At 44.9% G+C, this 20,871-nt stretch overlaps 1 protein-coding gene across 1 annotated transcript in view; it reads right to left on the reverse strand.

Annotated features, from left to right (window-relative positions):
* PECAM1 (platelet and endothelial cell adhesion molecule 1) overlaps nt 1-20,871 on the reverse strand; it is a 588,149-nt gene that overhangs the window by 199,450 nt on the left and 367,828 nt on the right. The window contains exons 11-14 of the mRNA XM_078654345.1: nt 18,096-18,160; nt 11,270-11,323; nt 3,576-3,644; nt 678-734 (exon numbers count right to left, since the gene is read on the reverse strand). Coding sequence (XP_078510471.1) covers nt 678-734; nt 3,576-3,644; nt 11,270-11,323; nt 18,096-18,160 — 245 coding nt within the window. The remainder of the gene's footprint in view (nt 1-677; nt 735-3,575; nt 3,645-11,269; nt 11,324-18,095; nt 18,161-20,871) is intronic.

Genomic DNA, 20,871 nt, shown 5'->3' on the forward strand with positions numbered 1-20,871 from the left:
GTTAAGGATAAGTGAAAGGTGATTCCTAAATTATATGGACAATGATATAGGGAGTATAAGGACAGTAGAAAGACTAGACATAAAAAAAGGAACAGAAAAATATAGATGCAGTTGGAAACGAATGTTTGTAGGAAGTTTGGTATAAGTAGGAAGATATCAGCAGAAAGTCTGGGATACATAGCATCCGTAATTGCTGAAAAATAAAAATACATGTGAGTGTCATCTATGTAACAATGTGTGTGAAAAAAAGAAGAGGAGATGATAAATATTAGAGGGGTATTGTGTATAAAAAGAAGGGTACCAAGAATCGCCCCCCTGAGGCGCACCATGCTGAAGTGTGGTGGAGGAGAACGACACCAAGACTTTCATCCAGTTGCTTGTAAAAAATATAGATACTCGATCAATGGGCATTTTGTCACATTACAAAATAAATAAACGATCTCGACCTGAAAGTGCAGTGTAAGTAATAACTCAACAAGTTTATCAACTCATTGCACAATCCCACAGTGACTGATTCATTAAAATCTATAGTATAGCAATTAGAAATTATCAAACTATCTTTTTGAAAAATATTCTAAATAGTTTCTCAATTTTTTTAAGTTTTTGTATTTTTAACTTACAAAATATTTGTCTTGTACATCTTTCATCTTCAATGAATTTAGTAACCTTTTACTCACCTTGCTGAGCCTGCCGGATTTCACTGTAAACTGTGTCAGTCCCTTTCATCACAGGAGCTAGAAAATTTAGGAGACCCGGATCAGTTAATTCCGCTCACCTGACCTTGAATGTTTTGAAAAAAGGATAAAACATTTTTTACATTCACCTTATTGTTTGCTTATCAAACACTTGCAAGCTTTATAGCAAGGAATTTGAGCAAGGTAGATATGATTCGCAGGTGCTGATGGAAAATACAGCATAAGAAAGATTTAGAGACAAGGCAAAAGAGTAACAGACACAGAGGGCGGTTTCAGGAGACACAAGTAATTGTCGAGGAGTATATAAATTATCAGAATATCCTTCCATTTCTTTAAGACAAGAAAGCTTCAGGGGCATACCAGGCACGGGATAGCTAAGGATCTCAAAAGCAGATGTAGAAAACAGGAGGCTCAGAGGAAGGTGTCCCTTCCTGCAAAGTGCTCCAGCACCAGGAAAGGGCAGTAATGCGCCGTATAATGGTAAATACGGTGCATTCCTGCTTCCCTTTAATGCAGCACAACAAAGTGGCTTGCTGCGTAAGCTGCGTGAAAGAATGATAAACCTGCCTGAGCATATGCTTTCCTGGCTGGGCAGACGCATCAGGAAAAGACTGAAATTAGGATGAGAGCCTCAGGAGGAGAGGAACTGAGATTCATTGGAGCCACCATATGGAATAGCCCAAGCATATACTCGTAAACTGGGACTGACATCGAGGACAGATGGAGGGATTCAGCCCAGGAAGGGCACACAAGCCAGGGGAAAGACTGAGCTCAACCCTACAGTAGAGAGAATCTGGGAAAGGGCACAACCAGAGGCTCATCTTAGGAACAGACAAGATGAGTATGGACACTGGTACTGGCCGGGGCTCGTCCTCTACACACCGTAAACAAGAAATTCATGTACTATAAAGTCCCAGCACCTGCTACACAACATCCAGGAGCACTGCAAGTTAAATCCAGGTATACTTGTGTGGATAAAGAAGCAAAGCATGCAAACCAAGCCCCATCCCACTCTACTGCTCCTCTACCTGTATGGCTCTAAACCATTGGTACCACAACTTTACATAATGGACCACTACCTTCACCATGCACTTGGGTAATTCAAGCGCCTTAGTCAAAGATGCAGAGTAGCCAGCTTCAATGCAACGCAGAACAGGTGGAAAATATTCTTATGATTCCAACTGGTGGGAATATCTATGGCCCTATGTGGTGCCAGCCCCACCTCCTTCATCTCTGGTGGTAAAAAACCTAGGGGTGAAATTGAACACTACTCTTTCCATGAGGCCGCAGAACTCTGCTGTGGTGGATCAATGTTTTACGTTGCTCTGGACTCTTGAGATATTCCTCCCCTTCCTGCCTCCCAAGGTGAGAAGAGTGGTGATCCATGCTTTGATCACCTCGTGTTTGGATTACGCGAACACTCTTTATGTAGGAGCAGCTGAAGCTTTGGCGAATCATCTGCAGATAGTTCAAAATGTGGCTGTGAAGCTTCTTCTGCATCTACCTATGCATTCCTCGACTTCATCGGCACTGAAAAGCTCTGCATTGGCTGCCCGCCAAGAAACAGATCTTATTCAAAGCCTTAGCTTTGGTCCACGGGGCAATGTATCTCTCTAGCCCTGGCTACTTGGTCAAGAGGTTCATCCAATATCTTCCTTCCAGAGTGCTGCGCTCTGCTTTTGCATCTGCCTCACTTCTCTCAATTCTGCTCTTTAGGCTTGTCCGAAGGGGAGACAAATCTCTCATTCATTCACAACTCTGCATGTCCAGATAGTTTATGGGTTCTAAAACAGCGCATGGTAGCTTCACACTGCTTGCTCACTACCTTAAGAGCATACACAGGCTTGAACTGTGGACCCTCATGTGACTTCCACACTGCTCCTCTCCTACACATTTCTCCTTCCCTCTCACTGCTCACATGCACTACTGAGCCCCTCACTACTCTTACTAATATTCTGCCATTGCCCCATATACTGCCCTCGCCAGCTACATGCTATATCCATGCAATCGCCCATCCGCACAACTACCTTCTACTTCTAAAAGAACCAGACGAATTGGCTTTGTCACGGATTCGAGCAGAAGGCATGGGTTTTCCTATGCACCCTCCAACAGGGCCCAGTAGTGTCGTTTGTTTGGTCTGAAACATCCTCTGTAATGTTTTCTTTCTAGCGCAGGCGGCAGTTATCTTCGAGCTCACGTCCTGGCCCTTTACTGGGAAACCACCCAAAAGTGGTTTCCTGCCAGTGATACCGCTCTAAAGTATATGAGCTGGAAAGGAAAGTGTGTTCGATATACTTTCTCTGCTACCTCACCACATACTATCGGAGATAGAACAACAACCAGGAGTTTTACGGAATACCACCATCAAATCTTACGCTTCCCAATCTTCTTCTCCTCGTACCCTTCTCGACTACAGACAGCTCCATCAGCCAGACCGTCCCTAAATCTCTTCAAGTTATGGCAAACCCTGCTTCACCCTTCACATCTAGTCAAAGTCTCCTAGGCAATTTGGATCCACTTTTCTAAATGATGATTTTTTTTAAAAAAAAATTTTTATTGTCAATCAAAACACCGTCACTGTTTACATTTGATATTAAGCACAAGGCATGGTAGTTAGTGACACATTGCACACAGTTCCAGAGTATCCTCCTAAGTATACATTATAGTTCCCAATAGAACATTAGGGTATTAGATCCTCCAGGGGCGGCTGTGCCGGCTATACGGGTGGCTCACATATGGTACCTCTATATTCGTTCCACTTCCCAATTATGCTTTTTTACCAGCTGTTTTGGCTCCTCAGCTAGGTTCGAGCTATATAACTATGCATACATATGAAATGAAGACACCTCTTTTGTACCAGTGTAAAAGGCTTTCGCTTACCTTTGTGAGAATCAGGTGTGTCTTGCATCACTTCAACGTATTCCACATCATTGCTTGTTTCATCGGGTACTACAAAAGAATGGGACTGCTGTTACTGAGAAAGGGTGTGTTTGTACATGGTGACCTAGGGCAAATTAGGAAGGGGTTTGGTGTTTCTTTGCGCTAGGGGTTTACATATCCTGGATACCTCATCAGCAACTGATTTATGTGAGGTGGGACAGATATGACAAACAGACACTTTCTAGTTTCACAGCATACACTGAGTATTTTCCATTTAGCGATGGCCTGTACTTGACTCAAGAAGGCAAACAAGGAAGCTTGTAAATGTAATAACACTTTGAGAAACAAATATTCGATGTCACATCAGCTTAGGTGACAGAGGATCAACCTTTATTAATTTAAGTTGTTGTATATATATGATGCCTATAGGTGGCACTATGGCCAGTGAGGCCATTGCTTTCATCTTAAACCCTAATATACTCTGTCCCGAATTCCGCAGGAACTATTTTATCTGAAAGACTAAGACCAAAGTGAAACAAATTCTGTTTCAGGTTCGGAGGCAAGGATTATGCTTTACTTCCTTTGTATTCATAACATATAAAAAAAACTACCATTCCCATGAACCTCTGGGAATGAAACAAAAGTTCAGCAACCAAAAGGCAATAGAGTCCATGCAGCGACCATTCAGGAACCAACAGCCTCTAATATAGTCCTTTGCTTATGTCCCCACATCCTCTTTCTTCGCTGCTCGCAGCCGAGATAAGTTCATACCCCCTTTTTCTCCTTGTTAAATGTGATATTGTCATTATTCCTGTATTATGTGTGCTAATTTGATTGGTATTGCTTATTATTGTGACAATCCGGCTGCGGGAACGCTCTTGCGCTGCTTCGCAACCAGCAGCTTGGTGTAACTCAGTCCGCGGTGTGGTCCTCCGCCCATTAGGTGGCAATGACAATGCGTTTTGGGCTGTGACACGCAACTTTCAATTCCCTACATAGCAGGATTGCAGTTGTGCGCTGCCAGCCTCAGGAGCCAAATTCCCTGGAGAGATATGCCAAGGTCGGGATCTGTAGCCCTTAATTTTGGCCCTATATGTTGATTCTGATGCCCTACTACTCAGGGTCTATATTGTGCGCTATACTTGTGTCGCCCCTGGTGGTCTGTTTTAGTTTGCTAAAGGCATTAAGCATGCCTTTCAGGAGCAAGAACCCCCCTCCCTCCCATCCTGGGATCCGACTGGGTTGGTCTCTGATTCTCCACAACCAGTGTCCCTTGACCCAGATGACTTCCACAATGGCAAGGATGATGATGCCTGTCTTTCTAGGCCTTGGCTTCCCTCCTCTCCACCGACCCACATTGAACCCTCAAGACTGGACGTGGGGTCTGATATGTTTGACCCGATGATATTATCCACTCTTGGTCCGCAGAGTGGGTGCCGTCCGAGAAGGTAGGGAATTATGCGGTGGGCCTTGTTCACAAGCCGGAAGAAGGCCCCATAGCCTTCTTTGGGCGGAATGCCGGCATCATACCCTGGATGGGAAGGTGGCTGTATTAACCGAATTAGCCCTATAATGGTCAAGTTTATGAAAGATCCAAAAAAGGGTATAGATACGTCCTGGAGGGCATGCCAAGAAAAGGTATTGGATGCCATTGGCCCATTGCCCAGTCTTCAGGCTCCCTAATTTTCCCACAGGTGCTCCCTGTATGGGCGCATCGCACTATAATTTTTCTAGGTAACGCAAACTGTGCAGTGTCCATAGAGCATCAACGCTCCTTCTTAATAAAGGTGGACCTGAAACTTGGGGACCTAGGGGGTCTCAAGGGCAGGAGCGATAGCCTAGGGGGAAATCTTTTGAGAGCCCTTTATTAAGGAATTGGGCAAGTTCATCAACACATTCATGTCTTTGGACGAGGCCCAATCGTCCGTTAAAAGAGCGTTCCACCCCTATGTTTTCCATGGGGTTGGCAGAGGTAGGGGCCACTCATCCAGCAGTGCAACCTCCCATTACCCTCCACGAGGGCATGGTTCCAGGCGAGGCTTCTATCAGGATAAATCCCGCTACGCCAATATCTACCCAACCAGAGAACATTGTTTCCATAGCACAGGCATCAAGGGATTCACTTCTTGGGAAGGGGTTCTCCCTTCTAAGGGTAGGGGGCGATCTCGTGAATTTTTCCCACATCTGGAGGTCCATCACAACAGACGCTTGGGTTTGGCAAATGATTCAAGGTTTTCAGATCGAGTACTATGTTTCCCCTCAGCAGGATTCCCATCCAAGACCCAGTCCATTCTCCACACAAGATGCCACGGTGGTAGATGTGGAGGTCACTTCTCTCCTGGATAGGGGAGCTATTTGTCCCTCACTTCCTTATCCCCACAGTTTCATCAGCAACCTTTTTCTGGTCGACAAAGCGGACAGGGACAGCACCCAGTCATCAATTCGCTCAAATTCATTACACAATAGAGGGTATTTACCTCCTGCGAGATGTCCTGAGTCTGTTAGAGTGGATGGCCTGACTGGACCTAAAAGTTGCATACTTGTCAATTCCAATATTTCCACCCAGCAGGTGGTTTCTCCATTTCATCTGGCACCAGTCAAGGTACGAGTTTTCCACTCTGCCCTTCGGTTTCTCCTTCGCGCCCTGGTGCTTCACAAGGGTTCTCCAAACGGCTGTTGCGTACCTTCGGGCACTGGGGTGTGTGCTTTATCATCTCTTTAGACAACATGCTCCTTTTGACTCAGTGTCCATAGCAGCTGTCGATCCAGCTACAGATGGCAGTTACCCTTCTACAGAGCCTCGGTTTTGTCATAAACGAGAAGAAGTCTCCGTTGGTTCCCTTTCAGAAGAGAACTTTTCTGGGTTTCATGACAGATTCGACCAAAGCCACAATGAGTCTTCCATATTGGATGGGGACGAAGATCCATCACAAGTTAAGGAGGAAGCAGGCCAGGCGGCAAGTTCCACTGCGCCAAATTGCCAGCCTGTTGGGTCTTGTCTCATCCTCGATTCAGGCGATTTTTATGTCCCCCCTACATTGTCGACCCTTGCAGCACCTGAAGTCTGCCCACGTATGCAAAGGCTTCATTTACTCCCACATGGTCACCGTTTCCGAAGAGTCACGAGAGAAGATAAGCAGGTGGCTTTCCCAAATGGACACATGGAATAGAAGAGCAAGTCTTCGGTTCAGCCCCAGATCTGGTCATAGAATCAGACCCCAGCAGATCAGGATGGGGAACAAGGTGTGGAGATTTTTTTCACAGGAGGGTTGTGGTCTCCTCAAGAACAGAACAGAGATTGCATATCACCTGATTGGAACTCTCAGTGTCTCTTGCGGTCTGGTGTTGTACTGAAGACTGAATTCAATTGTGTGTACTCCTGAAAATGGACAGTGTACTGGTGGTCCTATAACACGTAGGGGGCACCCGCTCTAAGACCCCTTTGATCTAGCGACCAGTTTCTGGCAATACTGCCTGGATCATCAGATTTTGCTCACAGACAAATATTTCCCCAGTCTGGAGAACCTGGGACGGGACTGACACGCATGCCATTTTCAGGATTCCAGTCACTGGAAACTCCATCCAGAGGTCTTTGCCACAATCCATAACAAATGGGGTCCATTCTCCGTGGACTTGTTTGTGTCCAGGGTGGATCAGCGACAGCCCAGTATTTCAAATGGAGGCCAGACCCACAGGCAGTACCAATGGACACGTTTCTCCAGGATTGAAGTCAAGAGAAAGGTTACGCATTTCCGCCATTCACGATGATCGCTCGGGCCTCAGCCCAGATCAAATGGCAGTGGGCTGAAGTGGTGATGATAACACACATTTGGAAATGTCAAGTGTGGTTTCTGGTTCTTTGGGAACTTTTCTGGGATTTTCCAATTCATCTCACCCTGTTTTCGTCTCTACTTCTCAACCCAGATCAGATACCACATCAGATGGTCGTGGAACAATCTCTGTCTCTGATAGTCCATCCCTGGCCTTTTGGGAAAAACTGAGGAACTCCTGTCCAAACCTGAACTGACTATACAGTGAAGCGCTACAGATTAGCTTAGGCGAGATGGACCTGTTGGTGTTTGCGACGGGGTTTTGATCCCATGGTCGCAGATGTGGTACAAGTACTCAATTGTTTTGTTAGTCTGACGATGGAAGGCCGGCATATCATTCTATCATTCTATCAACACCTTCCGTTCTGCCATATCAGCACGACACATCCCAGTGGAGGACTCCCCAGTGGGAGAACATCCTTTTGTATGTCAACTCCTTCAGGATATCAGACTGTCACTTCCTTCAGAACCACAATATTCTGCACTTTTGGGACGTCAATCAAGCGCTTAGCCTGTTTTTGCCCTCACAACCCAACAGATTCTTTTCAAGAAAGGAGCTTTTAGCAAAGCTAGCTAAGATTTTATGTCTGGTCTCTTATAGACTGGTGTCAGATATACGGACCTTGGACATTATCCCCTTCAGGGGTGTCTTTTACAGTTAGTTGACTGACAAAATGTAAAACCAAGGTTATCTCCTACCGGCCTTTTCTGATTCCCCTAAATTGAGTGTTGTGCAATGCCTCAAGGCATATGAAGAAATGTCTGTGGAATTTCATCCGCCTGGGGAACATCAGCTTCTGATTGCCCTTCGAAAGCTGCAAAGGGCGATCTCATCTCCCACCATAGCGTGTTGAGTGAGGTGGGTGATGCAGGAGGCTGGCATTGTTTGAAACTCTTCCGGTCCTGGCATAGAAAGAAACATTTCCTAGCTATTGTAACGGAAAGTTTCAATTCTATTAAGGACACGGAGGATAGGATTATCCTGCCTAGTGGATTATGATAAGGCTTACCCTCCCTGTGACTTAAGTATAGAGTTATGCGCAATCAGATGTATTTTACATGACTGCCAATGTGATTTGATGGTTGCTTCATGATTTTTTTCTTTATCATGCAAGCTTTATTTTGGCTGAGGCCTCTGGGTAACTGCTCTCTTTTTCCTAGGGACGGAGTCAGGTAAACAAGAGGTATGATCCCAGAGCATTGGCATGACTCGTGCAGCGAGAAAGGATGTGGGGACCTAAGTGAAGGACTATATTAGAGACTCTTGGTTCCTGATTGGTCGCTGCATTGACTCTATTGCCTATTGGTTGCTGAACTTTTGTTTCATTCCCAGAGATTCATGGGAATGGTAGTTTTTGTATGTTGTGAAATGACTGCTGTTAATAAAAAAAGCAAAGGAGGTAAAGCATAATCCTCGCCTCCGTGTCCTTAATAGAATTGAAACTTTCCATAACAATAGCTAGGAAGTTTTTCATTCACCACTAAACGTCACCACAACTCCAAGTGGATATTTGTGCCATATGTCTCTCAGTCTTTCCAGAGTACTCTAAAGCTAACACAAGCATTTTGATTCATCAATTCATTCTGTTTGACACCTTTTACACCACTCAGGTACACTTACCCGTATTAGTGTAACGGTAACTTGCTTCCCCCATGTTTTCATGGCCAGGCTAACATTGCCCACAGGAAGTGCATGTTTCTGGAATTGCAGCACGTTGAGCTGTGGCTGAGGTGTGAAAACAATAAAGTACCTTGCTCATCCAAAAACCGTTTACATTTTTGGTACTAGCATAGGTCATTGTCCTCTTCTTAAGAGGTCTACTGTGCACCTGTTTGCATTCTTTGTGAGAAATGAGGTATGTCGCTACCAACTGAAATTTGTGTGCGTTGAGTTAAAATGTCACTCTTGCGATTCGCAACTTTTTTGCCTATTCCACCACTCAGCTACACTTACTCGTATTAGTGTAACTGTAACTAGCTTCCTCCATATTTTGTTGCTCAGTCTAATATTGACCACAGGAAGTGCATGTTTCTGACACTGACGTGTTTTGTATATTAAATGTTTTACATGAATACAACATTATTGCATAGACCTGCTAGTGTCATTTGTAGAGACATTTCTGTCAATTCACGTTTAGACTGACTAAAGCTAACTTGGGCCTGCATTTTAAAATGGCTACCGCTGTTTGCCATCTTGCTTTGTGACACACGACCATTTTATTTCTAGGTGAAGATGGAGTTCTAATTATCAAAGTTGTTTTACCTTTTTTTTCTTTGTGAAGCAATGTTTTCTATTCTTTGTGTTAATCATGGAACGTTTTAAAGAGTAGTGTATTCACAAAGACACCTTCAGAGTACAGGCTGATCCCTGTATCTCATCTTGTTGCAGCTGGTGTCATTTTGAAGGATATGTAAATGTAAATGTAGTTGAGCTTATATAGCGCACAGCTACCCGCAGTGGGTTTCCCGGCACTTGCTTAGGGAACCCGTCCTGATATTCCCCTGTGAGATAGCAGGGTATCCACAAGGTGAAAGTCAGGCATCCCGCCGCGAAGGGCCGTTGTGGAGATTAAGCAAGCTATTGCCCAGAGTCGCAGAGTGTGAACCCGTGAGTCAAGGAGGCACCGGGGCGAGAATTATCGAGTCCATGGAATTTTTAGCCCAAGTCCCGCCGAGGCGGGGAATTGAACCCTGGTCCAGGACCGATCTCAGCTTCCAGGTCTGCTGCCTCTAACCCCTGAGCCACACTTCTCCACTACAGACAGAAGCTTGTATTGTTAGGAGCCCTGAGCGCCTAACACCCGTCTCATGAGAACTGCATGTAGGTGTGTAAACTGTTAGACTTGTGTGATTTAAGTTAGAGCATATTAGATCATAGGGCAGTTGTTTCTCGATGCCGCACAGGGCAGAGTAGGAGATATAGAGTACTCTCTTAGAGTGAGAGAACTGACTTTCCTTTGTCCTTTCCTTAGAGGAGACCCAATACTGGCTCATCCTCTCAGTTCAGTTCAGTTCAAAGCTTTATTCGATTTGTGAAACAAACCATACAAGCAGAACACATACATATATAACGTATATTCTTAAAAAACATCAAATACACAGCAATGTGAAACAATCTAGAAAACACCGACTTGCATGGATAAAAAGGCATCATCCTCTCATTTATAAGACTTTGACTTGATTTGAACTTCATAAGATTTGATGCATTCATATCCTGATTTATTAATGCTGTCTGCTTGTGCCTTCTGATAACTAACAAACTTTCATGATTTGAAACTTAAATATTCTCTATCTTTCTTGCGGAGCCTAATCTACTTAACATTTATTGAATGTATTGTTTTGATGCACAGTACCAGCTGCAAACTTCGATCCACCCAATGGTCAGGAAATGTATACAAACAAAAAGGCTAACACGTGAACTTGTCTTGATTTGAGGAGAAGCAGTGTCAGTTGACTCTGTGGTTCACAGACTACTAACATCTGCTGAGTCAATAAACACTTTCAACTTCGGCACTATCCCTATAAGGAGATTTATTTGACTATAACTTTAATCAAATTCCATTTTGTGGGCCATATTCGGAGGCCCCAGACTGTGCTTCCTACCTTGCCCTTTAGAATTTACCCACTGACTTGCTAGAATGTAAGTACCAGCAAATCATTGATGGTCTACCATGGAAAGCAGATGCCATAGGACCCTTGAGGGTCACACTTAAGAGCTGCCTGCTAATTGTTTCCACTAAGGCGTCACTCTTGAGACGTGTTTGTTTGATTAGGGCCACAATCCGTTTTTTTGGTTTTTTATAAGGGTGCCCCGTATGTATCCCATTTAGTAGGATCCTCTATGAAACTAATGGACCACTTTACCTTTCTTTTCTTCTGTAGGCTTTTCAATGTGATTTTCACCATTTTCATTGTGAGCTGAAATGGATAAAGGACAAATATTTTGAAGTAACATTAAAATAAACACAGTAATAATGCGTAGATTTAGAATAATACTAAACTAATGAGATTTACTTGATTTTCAGAGCTCATAGGTTCATGTGCTTTTCTAAAATAGTGCACATGATTACCCATTGGGGTATGTTCTAATCTGCAATAATTCCTAGATTATGACAGTTACTATTCATAATCAGTTTAATAGTCTCACCTACGAGAGCTCTTGGCATTGTTAATATTTTGTAGTCATGTTGTGCAGCTGCACGTCTGCTGTGACTAAAGTAGTACAAACAAGCATTGGTAATGCATCGGTTTCGCCTATAATTAATAAAGAGCTGTTTTCATCAATCATAGTCCGGGAGCAGGAAAGAACTCCCGAAAAGATAACACGGGAATCGAAAGAATGTGGTGCAGTGGCCAGAGCTGCTGACTAGAGTACTGGGGATACCAGCAGCGCTGCGCAATATGCAAATGACTTAATCTCTCTGGGTGAAAAATTGTTATATAAGTATGCTGCAATAGTAAAATGCAACACTTTATGAAAATATAGTTCCACCAAAGTGGATGTTAACAGTATTTTGGCGGTGGGAAACTGATAAGAGATGTAGATGAGGAACAAGCATTGGTAAATACAGGAAAATATGCTACAACCAATAGACATGGAAGATAAGTAAGTGGCGATCACAGGAACCATTGAGAAGCCAAGAAAGAGAAGAGGCAGGATGTAAGTTCTTTTTAAGTTTTTATAAAAACAATAGATTTCTCAAGCACAGCTAAAACGCTGTGCAGGCGAAACCTAAAAAGCGCCATGAGGTGGCCAGCATTTGTTGTGTGAAAGCGTTTTTTTTTAATTGGTCCCCCTGAGGTATGGTGCACTATAATAGGGTCCCCTGACGGAGATAAACATGGAGGGAAGGAAGGGTTTCAGGCAGCACGAAAGGAGGGCAAGAGGCAACAGGAGAGAAGGGGCATGGGAGGCAATACAGAGGAGGAAAGGATGAGAGGCAACGTGCAGAGCAGGAGGCAAAGACGAGGGTGTGGGAGCATACACGCAATGGAGGATGGGGGTAAGGTTTTTTAGGAAAAGCAGATGGCAATACATGGTTGTTTTTTTTTGCAGATTTATATAGTGGGAACCCGCCCCAAAGGTATTGGAGTGCTGTACATGAGCACCAGTTACAGTACACAATGACACATTCATTTTATGGTGGGCACCGGGAGATTACGTGATATGCCCAGAATCACAGGGTGCTGAGCCGACGTTGAGGCTCGAACCATGTTCCCCAGCTCCAAAGTCGGCAGCTCTGGCGTAAGTTCACATGTTGGTCGAGAGGGGCTGGGAGCAAATAAATTGACTACAGAGGGTAGTCGGGAGGGCCTGGGGGAAAGCAGACTGGTAATGGAGGTTGAGGTGGAGGTGGAGAGGCGATGGGCCAGCAGACAGAAAATGGAGGGTCGGTTGACTGGGGAAGGAACACAAAAGTGGTAGAAGTACACGAGGGAGACAGCATAAAAACTCTTGTAGAGTGCTTAAACAAAACTAAAAAAGTATCACCTGAAAAAATGCTCAGTGAAAGGACACAAGAAAGTAATAAAAACAAGCATATGAGGTTGCTAATGATGCAAACCAATGGTAAGGAATGAGTGGCTCCTAAGGCCCCTGTAAAGGGGATTGATGGATGGGTGGATAGATGGAAGAAATATTGGCTGGGTGGATGATTGGATAGATGTATGTACGTATGCATGGGTGGATGATGGAAGGTTGAATGGAAAGATGGAAGCGTTCATAGAAGGGACAGGTTATAGAAGAGTGGGTAGAAGAGTCATTGGAATATTGGCTGGATGGGGAATGGATGGGTGTATGTTTGGAAGTATGAAATGATGTATGGATGCATGGATGGACAGATGGAAGGGCTAAAGGACCGATGAGTGAACAGATCAATAGATAAAAGGATGATGGATGAGTGAAAGAACGGATGGACATTTGGTTAACATTTGGATGGCTAAAACAGTGGATGGGAAGTTGAATGGATGGGTAAAATTATGGATGGTTGGCTAGATGAGGGAAAGATGGAATGGTGAAAGCTAGAAAAATGGCTGTCTAGAAGGAAGGGAGCATGGACGAGTGAAAGTACGTGCTGGTATTAGGTGGATAGATGTGTGAAAGTATCGGTCAAAACTTGAATGGGTGAATGTGTGAAATAATGCTTGTTACAGTAAAAGAAAGGGTGGAAGCAAGGATGAATAGACTATAGAAAGTTGAATGATAAGTGGATATGTGGATGAATAGATAGGCTATTGCATTTCTGTGTGAAAGCATTTGATGGATAGACAGCTGCAAGGATGAATGGAAAGGTGACAGTAAGTATTCTTAAGAACGTGAAATTTCTTTGCTTCAATGTTGCGATGCCTTTGGAGGTACACTTCAAAGTGGGTGCAGTTTTCATTTTCTAACTGCACCCTTATCCTTTGCAACCCAAAGCCCTGCAACTATCCTCATTATAGAATACCTGAGCTATGTGTTCAGTTTGTCCTAGAAGGATGTACATGCTCTCTTCTTGACCCTACTGATGGAAAACATATCTCCTGCCTTTTATATGCGGATGATCTGGTAATAGTAGACCAAACAGAGATTGGTCTACAAAGAAAGTTGAACAGCTTTAACAAATATTGTGGGTATAAAAAACTTGTAGTAAACATGGACAAAACCAAGATCATGAGATTTGGAAGAAGGAAAATAAGGTTTAGTTGGTACTTGGGTCCCACAAAGTTGGAAATAGTAGATGAATATAGGTACTTGGGCATGTGGTTTCAGAAAAATATGAACTGGTCTACCCACCTCGAGGCATTGAAAGTAAGGACATCAGCCTCTGTTGGTGGTTTAAAGAAATGTAATGGAGTATATGGAGAAAAATCGGACAGACCGGTGTTAAAAGCATATATAGCAATGGTGCCATCGCAGTTCCTATATGGAGCTGAACTACTTTACCTGAGTGGAAAACAGGATGGGACCGAGAAGAGGGGAAGGCCATAAAAAATGTATTATCATTGCCCAAATCCTCAATGGTGCAAGCGGTGAGGTTAGAAACGGATATCACCTCTTGGAACATAATGGTCTGCATGGCCTTATTAAGATTCTGGCAGCGCCAGGGACTAGGTGAGGACAATAAAGTCTCACAGTGGTGCAGGAACGAGATAGTGAGGAGTGATCTAACATGGGCAAAAGGGGTAAGAAAAACTCTGATAAAAGCTTGTAAAAGGTTGAGGCTTAAGATTAGCCCCCTGACCCTACAAATTAAGGCTGAAAGGAGGGAACTTAGGTCTCTGGGCAAAGAAACCTCTTGAGCCAAGGACCAGGAGTATCTCAGGGAGAAAAAATCAGTATGCTGTATGGCTTCTTCATGGCAAAAAGAAGCCAACTTCCCGTACATTGATAGATTACCATGCCGAAGTCTGAGAAGAGAAGTGTTAAAACTGAGAATTGGCGTTAACCCCTGTTACACCAACCGTGAAGTAAAAAGAGTAATGATCAATAGTAAAGGGAAATGTAACTGTTCTCTGGGAACAACATGTGATTTACTGAACACTTTATTAGATTGCCAAATGGTTTTAGATATACGGAAAGAAATTTTACGTCCAATTTTTATCAAGTATAGTATAAAAAACAGGGCACAGGGAGCAGAACTTTTACTGGAAATGAAGGATTTAGATACAGCCTGTGCTTTGGGAAGGTTTATACAAAAAGTAAAAGAATTTTTGAAAAGCGACTAGCAGCTCAAGCTTGCTTGTCTACAGGATATCGGTAGGATTCATGGTTGAAAAAGGCCTATTCTTACCTTGGAAGTGCAGGATTATGCATTTAAAGCAAGGTCCTATGGGAGAGTTTTAAAATAAGATAAAGGTAATTTGAAATGGGCTCAATAATGTATTTTGTTTTAAACTTGACATGTTTAGGACGTTTTAGGGTTGGAAGTTATTAATGAATAATTTTAACTTGAAACTTAATTATGTGGTTTTATGGTGCAATTTGTGATTTCTATGAATTGTATTTTATAAAGATTGCTATGTTTAAGGACTATATAGTCCAAATAAACTTTGTTTGAACTGAAAACTGAACTGACCCTACTGTAGTGCACAGTATCACAAGAAGCCCCTCCTGACTGAAGTAGAAATCTGACCGCACCTTGGGTACATAGGGAGCTGAAGAAACATTGCTTCTTGCAGAAAGAGAAGATTTGTTCAGTAGGGCTCTGGTTCACAGAATCAGCTCTCTCAGTCAGTCACCATTAGTGACAGTAGAGGACAGAACAAGCGATAGTTCCTACTAAGGCAAGATGACTAAGCCTGTGCAACCATTATTCTCTCAATGGTTCACATACACTTGAATAACCATAGTTCAGCTCTCAAGATGCAAACTTCTAACCCACGAAAAACCTCTCCAGCAGAAACTTTAAGACAATTACGAGGTTACATTAACAATTATGGAGACCCTAAGAAAGACACCATGACTTCACAGAAGCAAAGTATCCTCTGGATGTTTTACTGGGAGGTTAGTCTCTTAAACATCTGCACTGTGGAGGTAATCTTATAAAAAAAACTAATTTTCAACCAGCCCTCACTGCTCAATTTGCATATCAAGAGACATAGTCCATGCAGGGTCTGAATGGAGAAGCCTGGCTATATGAATTTTTTTTATTGATAAATGTAAATTGATACTTGTATAGCGCACTACTCACCCGCAAGGGTCTCAAGGCGCTTGTACCAATACCGCTGTGGAACCCATCCTGGCTTTCCCTGTGAGGTGTCCACTCTTGGGCACCCCCAAGGTGGAGGCCAGGCATCCTTAGCGTTGTGGGGGCCGTTGTGGAGATTAAGCAAGCTATTGCCCAGAGTTGCAGAGTGGGACTCCATGATTGGAATAGGCACCGAGGCGAGAATTATCAGGTCCGTGGAATTTTGAGCCCAAGACCCGCCGAGGCGGGGAATTGAATCCTGGTCCCGGGCTAGGCCTCTGCATCAGGGTCTGCCGCTCTAACCATTGAGCCACACTTCTCCACAAATGAAAGGGGACAGGCAAGAGGAAAGAATTAATTCCTAAGTTGTCTTACCACAAAAGAGAGAACCAGTATGTTCTTTGTCAGTATGGGAGATCCCCTACCACCCATGACTTATCAGCCTCACCTGGGTCAGATTACGAGTGGTTAAGGGGAAATGCAATTAATAAGCACTTTAGCCAAAGGAAAGAGACAGAGTATATTGTCCAATCCCTGACATCCCTTTTTCTGAGGCAGTAAAAAGACAAAAGCAAATCCCTCCTGGATGCAAACAGGTTAATCAATGGGTGACTGACTCTGACTCACTTCACAAGTAAGATATCCTCTCTAAGAGGAAATGACTGAGATGACAAGAAAATGCGGCTTAGGGAAACGACTCAAAGTTTCTCCATCCCTATTATATATGTAAGATACTGCCAGAAAGTGGAGATGAGATATTCTGCTTAGTAACAAAAGTAAAGAGCTATGCTCCCCACTGTCTTTATTCAGGTGCCTCAAGCCAATTTATAGAGGGCTTTGTCAGTATGTCATTCTGTAGACTCAAGACTGCCTTTCCCTTTACCTGAGCTGCATGGCTATCAAAGCCCGATGAACCCTCAAGAGCTCCCTTCAGTCCAATTGGAAGATCTTTCTATTTCCACCACTGATGAAAGTCCCTATGCAAATGTGGAAACTAATACCGAAACCAGCATCTTTCCCAGGAATCCAGGGGAGTTACTTGGACACCAGTGATAGGAAGGATGGATTTCAGTCCAATTATTTTATTTGAGTGTGAGCTAGTCAGTCACTATTCCATGTCTTTTATCACATGGGGTGGAATAGGGATCAAAGTGTCCTATTGCAAGGAGTTTAAAGCCAGTGCAGTAAGAGATGCTGGGTGAAAAGCCTTATGTATAGCTTGACCCAAGGGATAGTCCATACCATTGCCATTATGTCACCTTGAACTTGAGTCTAGTGACACCTTGGTGGGTTCTTCAAGGATATGAGAGCCATCAAATGAGACTGGAGTACACCGTAACATACATCAATGCTGGCGAACCATTTGAATGTTAACCTTATTAAATAGGTTCTAGAGATAATAATGTCATAACAAAATCGCTAATCGGTGTCTATTGAGAACTAAAAGACTCTTAAGAAGATACTCCTGCAAGGAACACCCATAACCTTTGGACAACATTGAGCGTGTGTGCAGCAGATGCAGTACACAGTGTGAGTTGTATAGAATTTGGAACAATACTGATTAATACAATTACAATGTAACTATATTTATTGTTCTAATGGCACATATTGTTTGCTTCAGGGTTGGTGTGGCCTGTTGCTCTAGTGTAATAGTGCTTCATTACAGTTGGAGATGCTGTGTACACTGATTAGGTACACATTTATTGAATTGGCCCGTCATTTGCTAAAATCATCAATTAATGTTCAAACCCACAGAATAATGCACCCTATGAGGTCATTCTTGGGCTGAAATCTGAGCTTCTTCTAATATTGTTGGCATATTTGTACAATTTTGAATTTGCCATTCTCCAAAATGCTTATTGTGAGGAGAGTGACATTTATTTTATTGTACCATTGAGTGCCATAGTAATTTAATCTGGAATGAGAAGTTCTGACCCTTTTTCCCAAATCTGCCAATGACAAATTTTACTATCCTGAGAATATTTCAATAGGTGCACATATTGTCATTTTTCGTGCCTTACCATAGTATGGATCTTCTGTCGTATTCTGGCCTGTAGAGACTTTTGCATTGTTAGAATTGTTTGCTCTATAAATAAAACACAGACAATGATAGGCTTAAGTGGAAATATTTAAAACTGATTACAGCACTTCGAGAAAGACATCCTTTAAAAGAAACCATGCTTCCTGACTCTCACCTGGTTTAATTCTAGCTTTTTTTTCTCACAACAAATTTCATTCATTTTTAAGGGTACAAGATGGGCAATGCCCAAGGAATATTACAAATGGCAATAATCTAGAAAGTACTATGTTTTTAAAAACCATAACAAATTAGCCTGTTGAACATCATCCCTGTTAACTGAACGGTGGCACCTAATCCCACTGAATACCCGCAACAGCATGTATTGAGATGTATGTGTATCATAATTCAAGATTGCCTGTCTGTGGCTTATTGATGGATCGTACATATTTTTGGGTGATCTATGGAGGGTGTGGGAGTGGCAGAGGGGGTAGGTCAATAACTTGATATGTCGCCCAACCGGACCAAATCTTTCTATGTTTCTGCGGGCAAATCCGTGCCTGGAAGACTGCAATTTTGACACACATGCATCTATCCAACCCTCCATACTCGGCGGAGCAGCCGCCTTCCACATCTGGGCTATGTCTCATTTGGCCAAAGTTAGGTCCAAGAACAGCAGGTGTTGTTTCTGGGAATTTCCACCAATCTTCTCCGTACTGTGGAGTAATAGCAGCCTGGGGTCATGTGGAATGGTCCAGGCCAGGACACGACCCAGGGAGGACGTGATTCTCCACTCAAATGGCTGCAACACCCTGCAGCTCAAGACTGTATGTAAGAATATGCCCCCAGCGTCTCCACAACAAAGGCATCGGGGGGACTGCTGGATGACACCCATTTTCCACAAATGGGTTCGGGTACAGTATGCACGATGGAGATATTTAAACTGGATGAGACGGTATCGTGAGGAAACTGCCGCACTCCGGGGACTAGCTAGGGCATCGGTCCAATCATTGTCAGTTATGGTAGGTATGTCGGTCTCCCAGGTATCTATGATCTTATGTAATGTATTTCATGTGTGGGTGGTCAGGGTCTGATAAAATTGTCTTATCTTATGCGCCCCCAGGTGTCCCATTAATAAACGGCCCTCTAGGAGATGAAACTCTGGTAAATCCGCAAATTGTCGAATTTGGGGGTCCTGGGGTGTTGCAATTGTACGTATTTGTAGAACTGTGATTTATGTAGCTGAAACCCCGATTGCAGTTGTTGAAAGGATTTGAGGTTGCATCCTTGCATTATGTCGCCCATTGTAGAAATTTCAAGAAGGTCCCATTTGTGAAAGCCTGTAAGTGTGGAGACTGCGTAAGTATGGACCCTGCCATAATGGAGTCTTTTGTGTCAAGCGTCCCATCCAGCCCATGGTTTTTAACCGTGGGGGACTCTTGACAAACCTGCTTGGCCGTGAGGGGAACGGCTCGTGTGTCCATTCCTGCAGCGGGCGCCGTGAGGGAAACGGCAGCTCGCCAGTAACAGCGGCGAACAAAGACCACAACTCCCAGCTGCCCCGCCTCCCAGGTCGCGTCTGTGACGCCAGCACTGCGCCCGGAGGCACCAGATAAGCGCGGAGCGCCGAGCGCTCTCTGGGGGGACTCTTGACAAACCTGCTTGGCCGTGAGGGGAACGGCTCGTGTGTCCATTCCTGCAGCGGGCGCCGTGAGGGAAACGGCAGCTCGCCAGTAACAGTGGCGAACAAAGACCACAACTCCCAGCTGCCCCGTCACCCAGGTCGCGTCTGTGATGCCAGCACTGCGCCCGGAGGCGCCAGATAAGCGCGGAGCGCCGAGCGCTCTCTGGGGGGACTCTTGACAAACCTGCTTGGCCGTGAGGGGAACGGCTCGTGTGTCCATTCCTGCAGCGGGCGCCGTGAGGGAAACGGCAGCTCGCCAGTAACAGCGGCGAACAAAGACCACAACTCCCAGCTTCCCCCCCACCCAGGTCGCGTCTGTGACGCCAGCACTGCGCCCGGAGGCGCCAGATAAGCGCGGAGCGCCGAGCGCTCTCTGGGGGGACTCTTGACAAACCTGCTTGGCCGTGAGGGGAACGGCTCGTGTGTCCATTCCTGCAGCGGGCGCCGTGAGGGAAACGGCAGCTCGCCAGTAACAGCGGCGAACAAAGACCACAACTCCCAGCTGCCCCACCACCCAGGTCGCGTCTGTGACGCCAGCACTGCGCCCGGAGGCGCCAGATAAGCGCGGAGCGCCGAGCGCTCTCTGGGGGGACTCTTGACAAACCTGCTTGGCCGTGAGGGGAACGGCTCGTGTGTCCATTCCTGCAGCGAGCGCCGTGAGGGAAACGGCAGCTCGCCAGTAACAGCGGCGAACAAAGACCACAACTCCCAGCTGCCCCGCCACCCAGGTCGCGTCTGTGACGCCAGCACTGCGCCCGGAGGCGCCAGATAAGCGCGGAGCGCCGAGCGCTCTCTGGGGGGACTCTTGACAAACCTGCTTGGCCGTGAGGGGAACGGCTCGTGTGTCCATTCCTGCAGCGGGCGCCGTGAGGGAAACGGCAGCTCGCCAGTAACAGCGGCGAACAAAGACCACAACTCCCAGCTGCCCCGCCACCTAGGTCGCGTCTGTGACGCCAGCACTGCGCCCGGAGGCGCCAGATAAGCGCGGAACGCCTCTCGCCACGCGAGTCGCACGCGGGAGAAGCCCGGGACAAGGGCGGGGCCGTCTGTGGCCGTCCGGGACGACCAGGGACGGGACGGGCCATCCCCCTTGGCT

This window comes from Lissotriton helveticus, chromosome 7, assembly GCF_964261635.1.
Source record: "Lissotriton helveticus chromosome 7, aLisHel1.1, whole genome shotgun sequence".
Taxonomy (NCBI): Eukaryota; Metazoa; Chordata; class Amphibia; order Caudata; family Salamandridae; genus Lissotriton; species Lissotriton helveticus.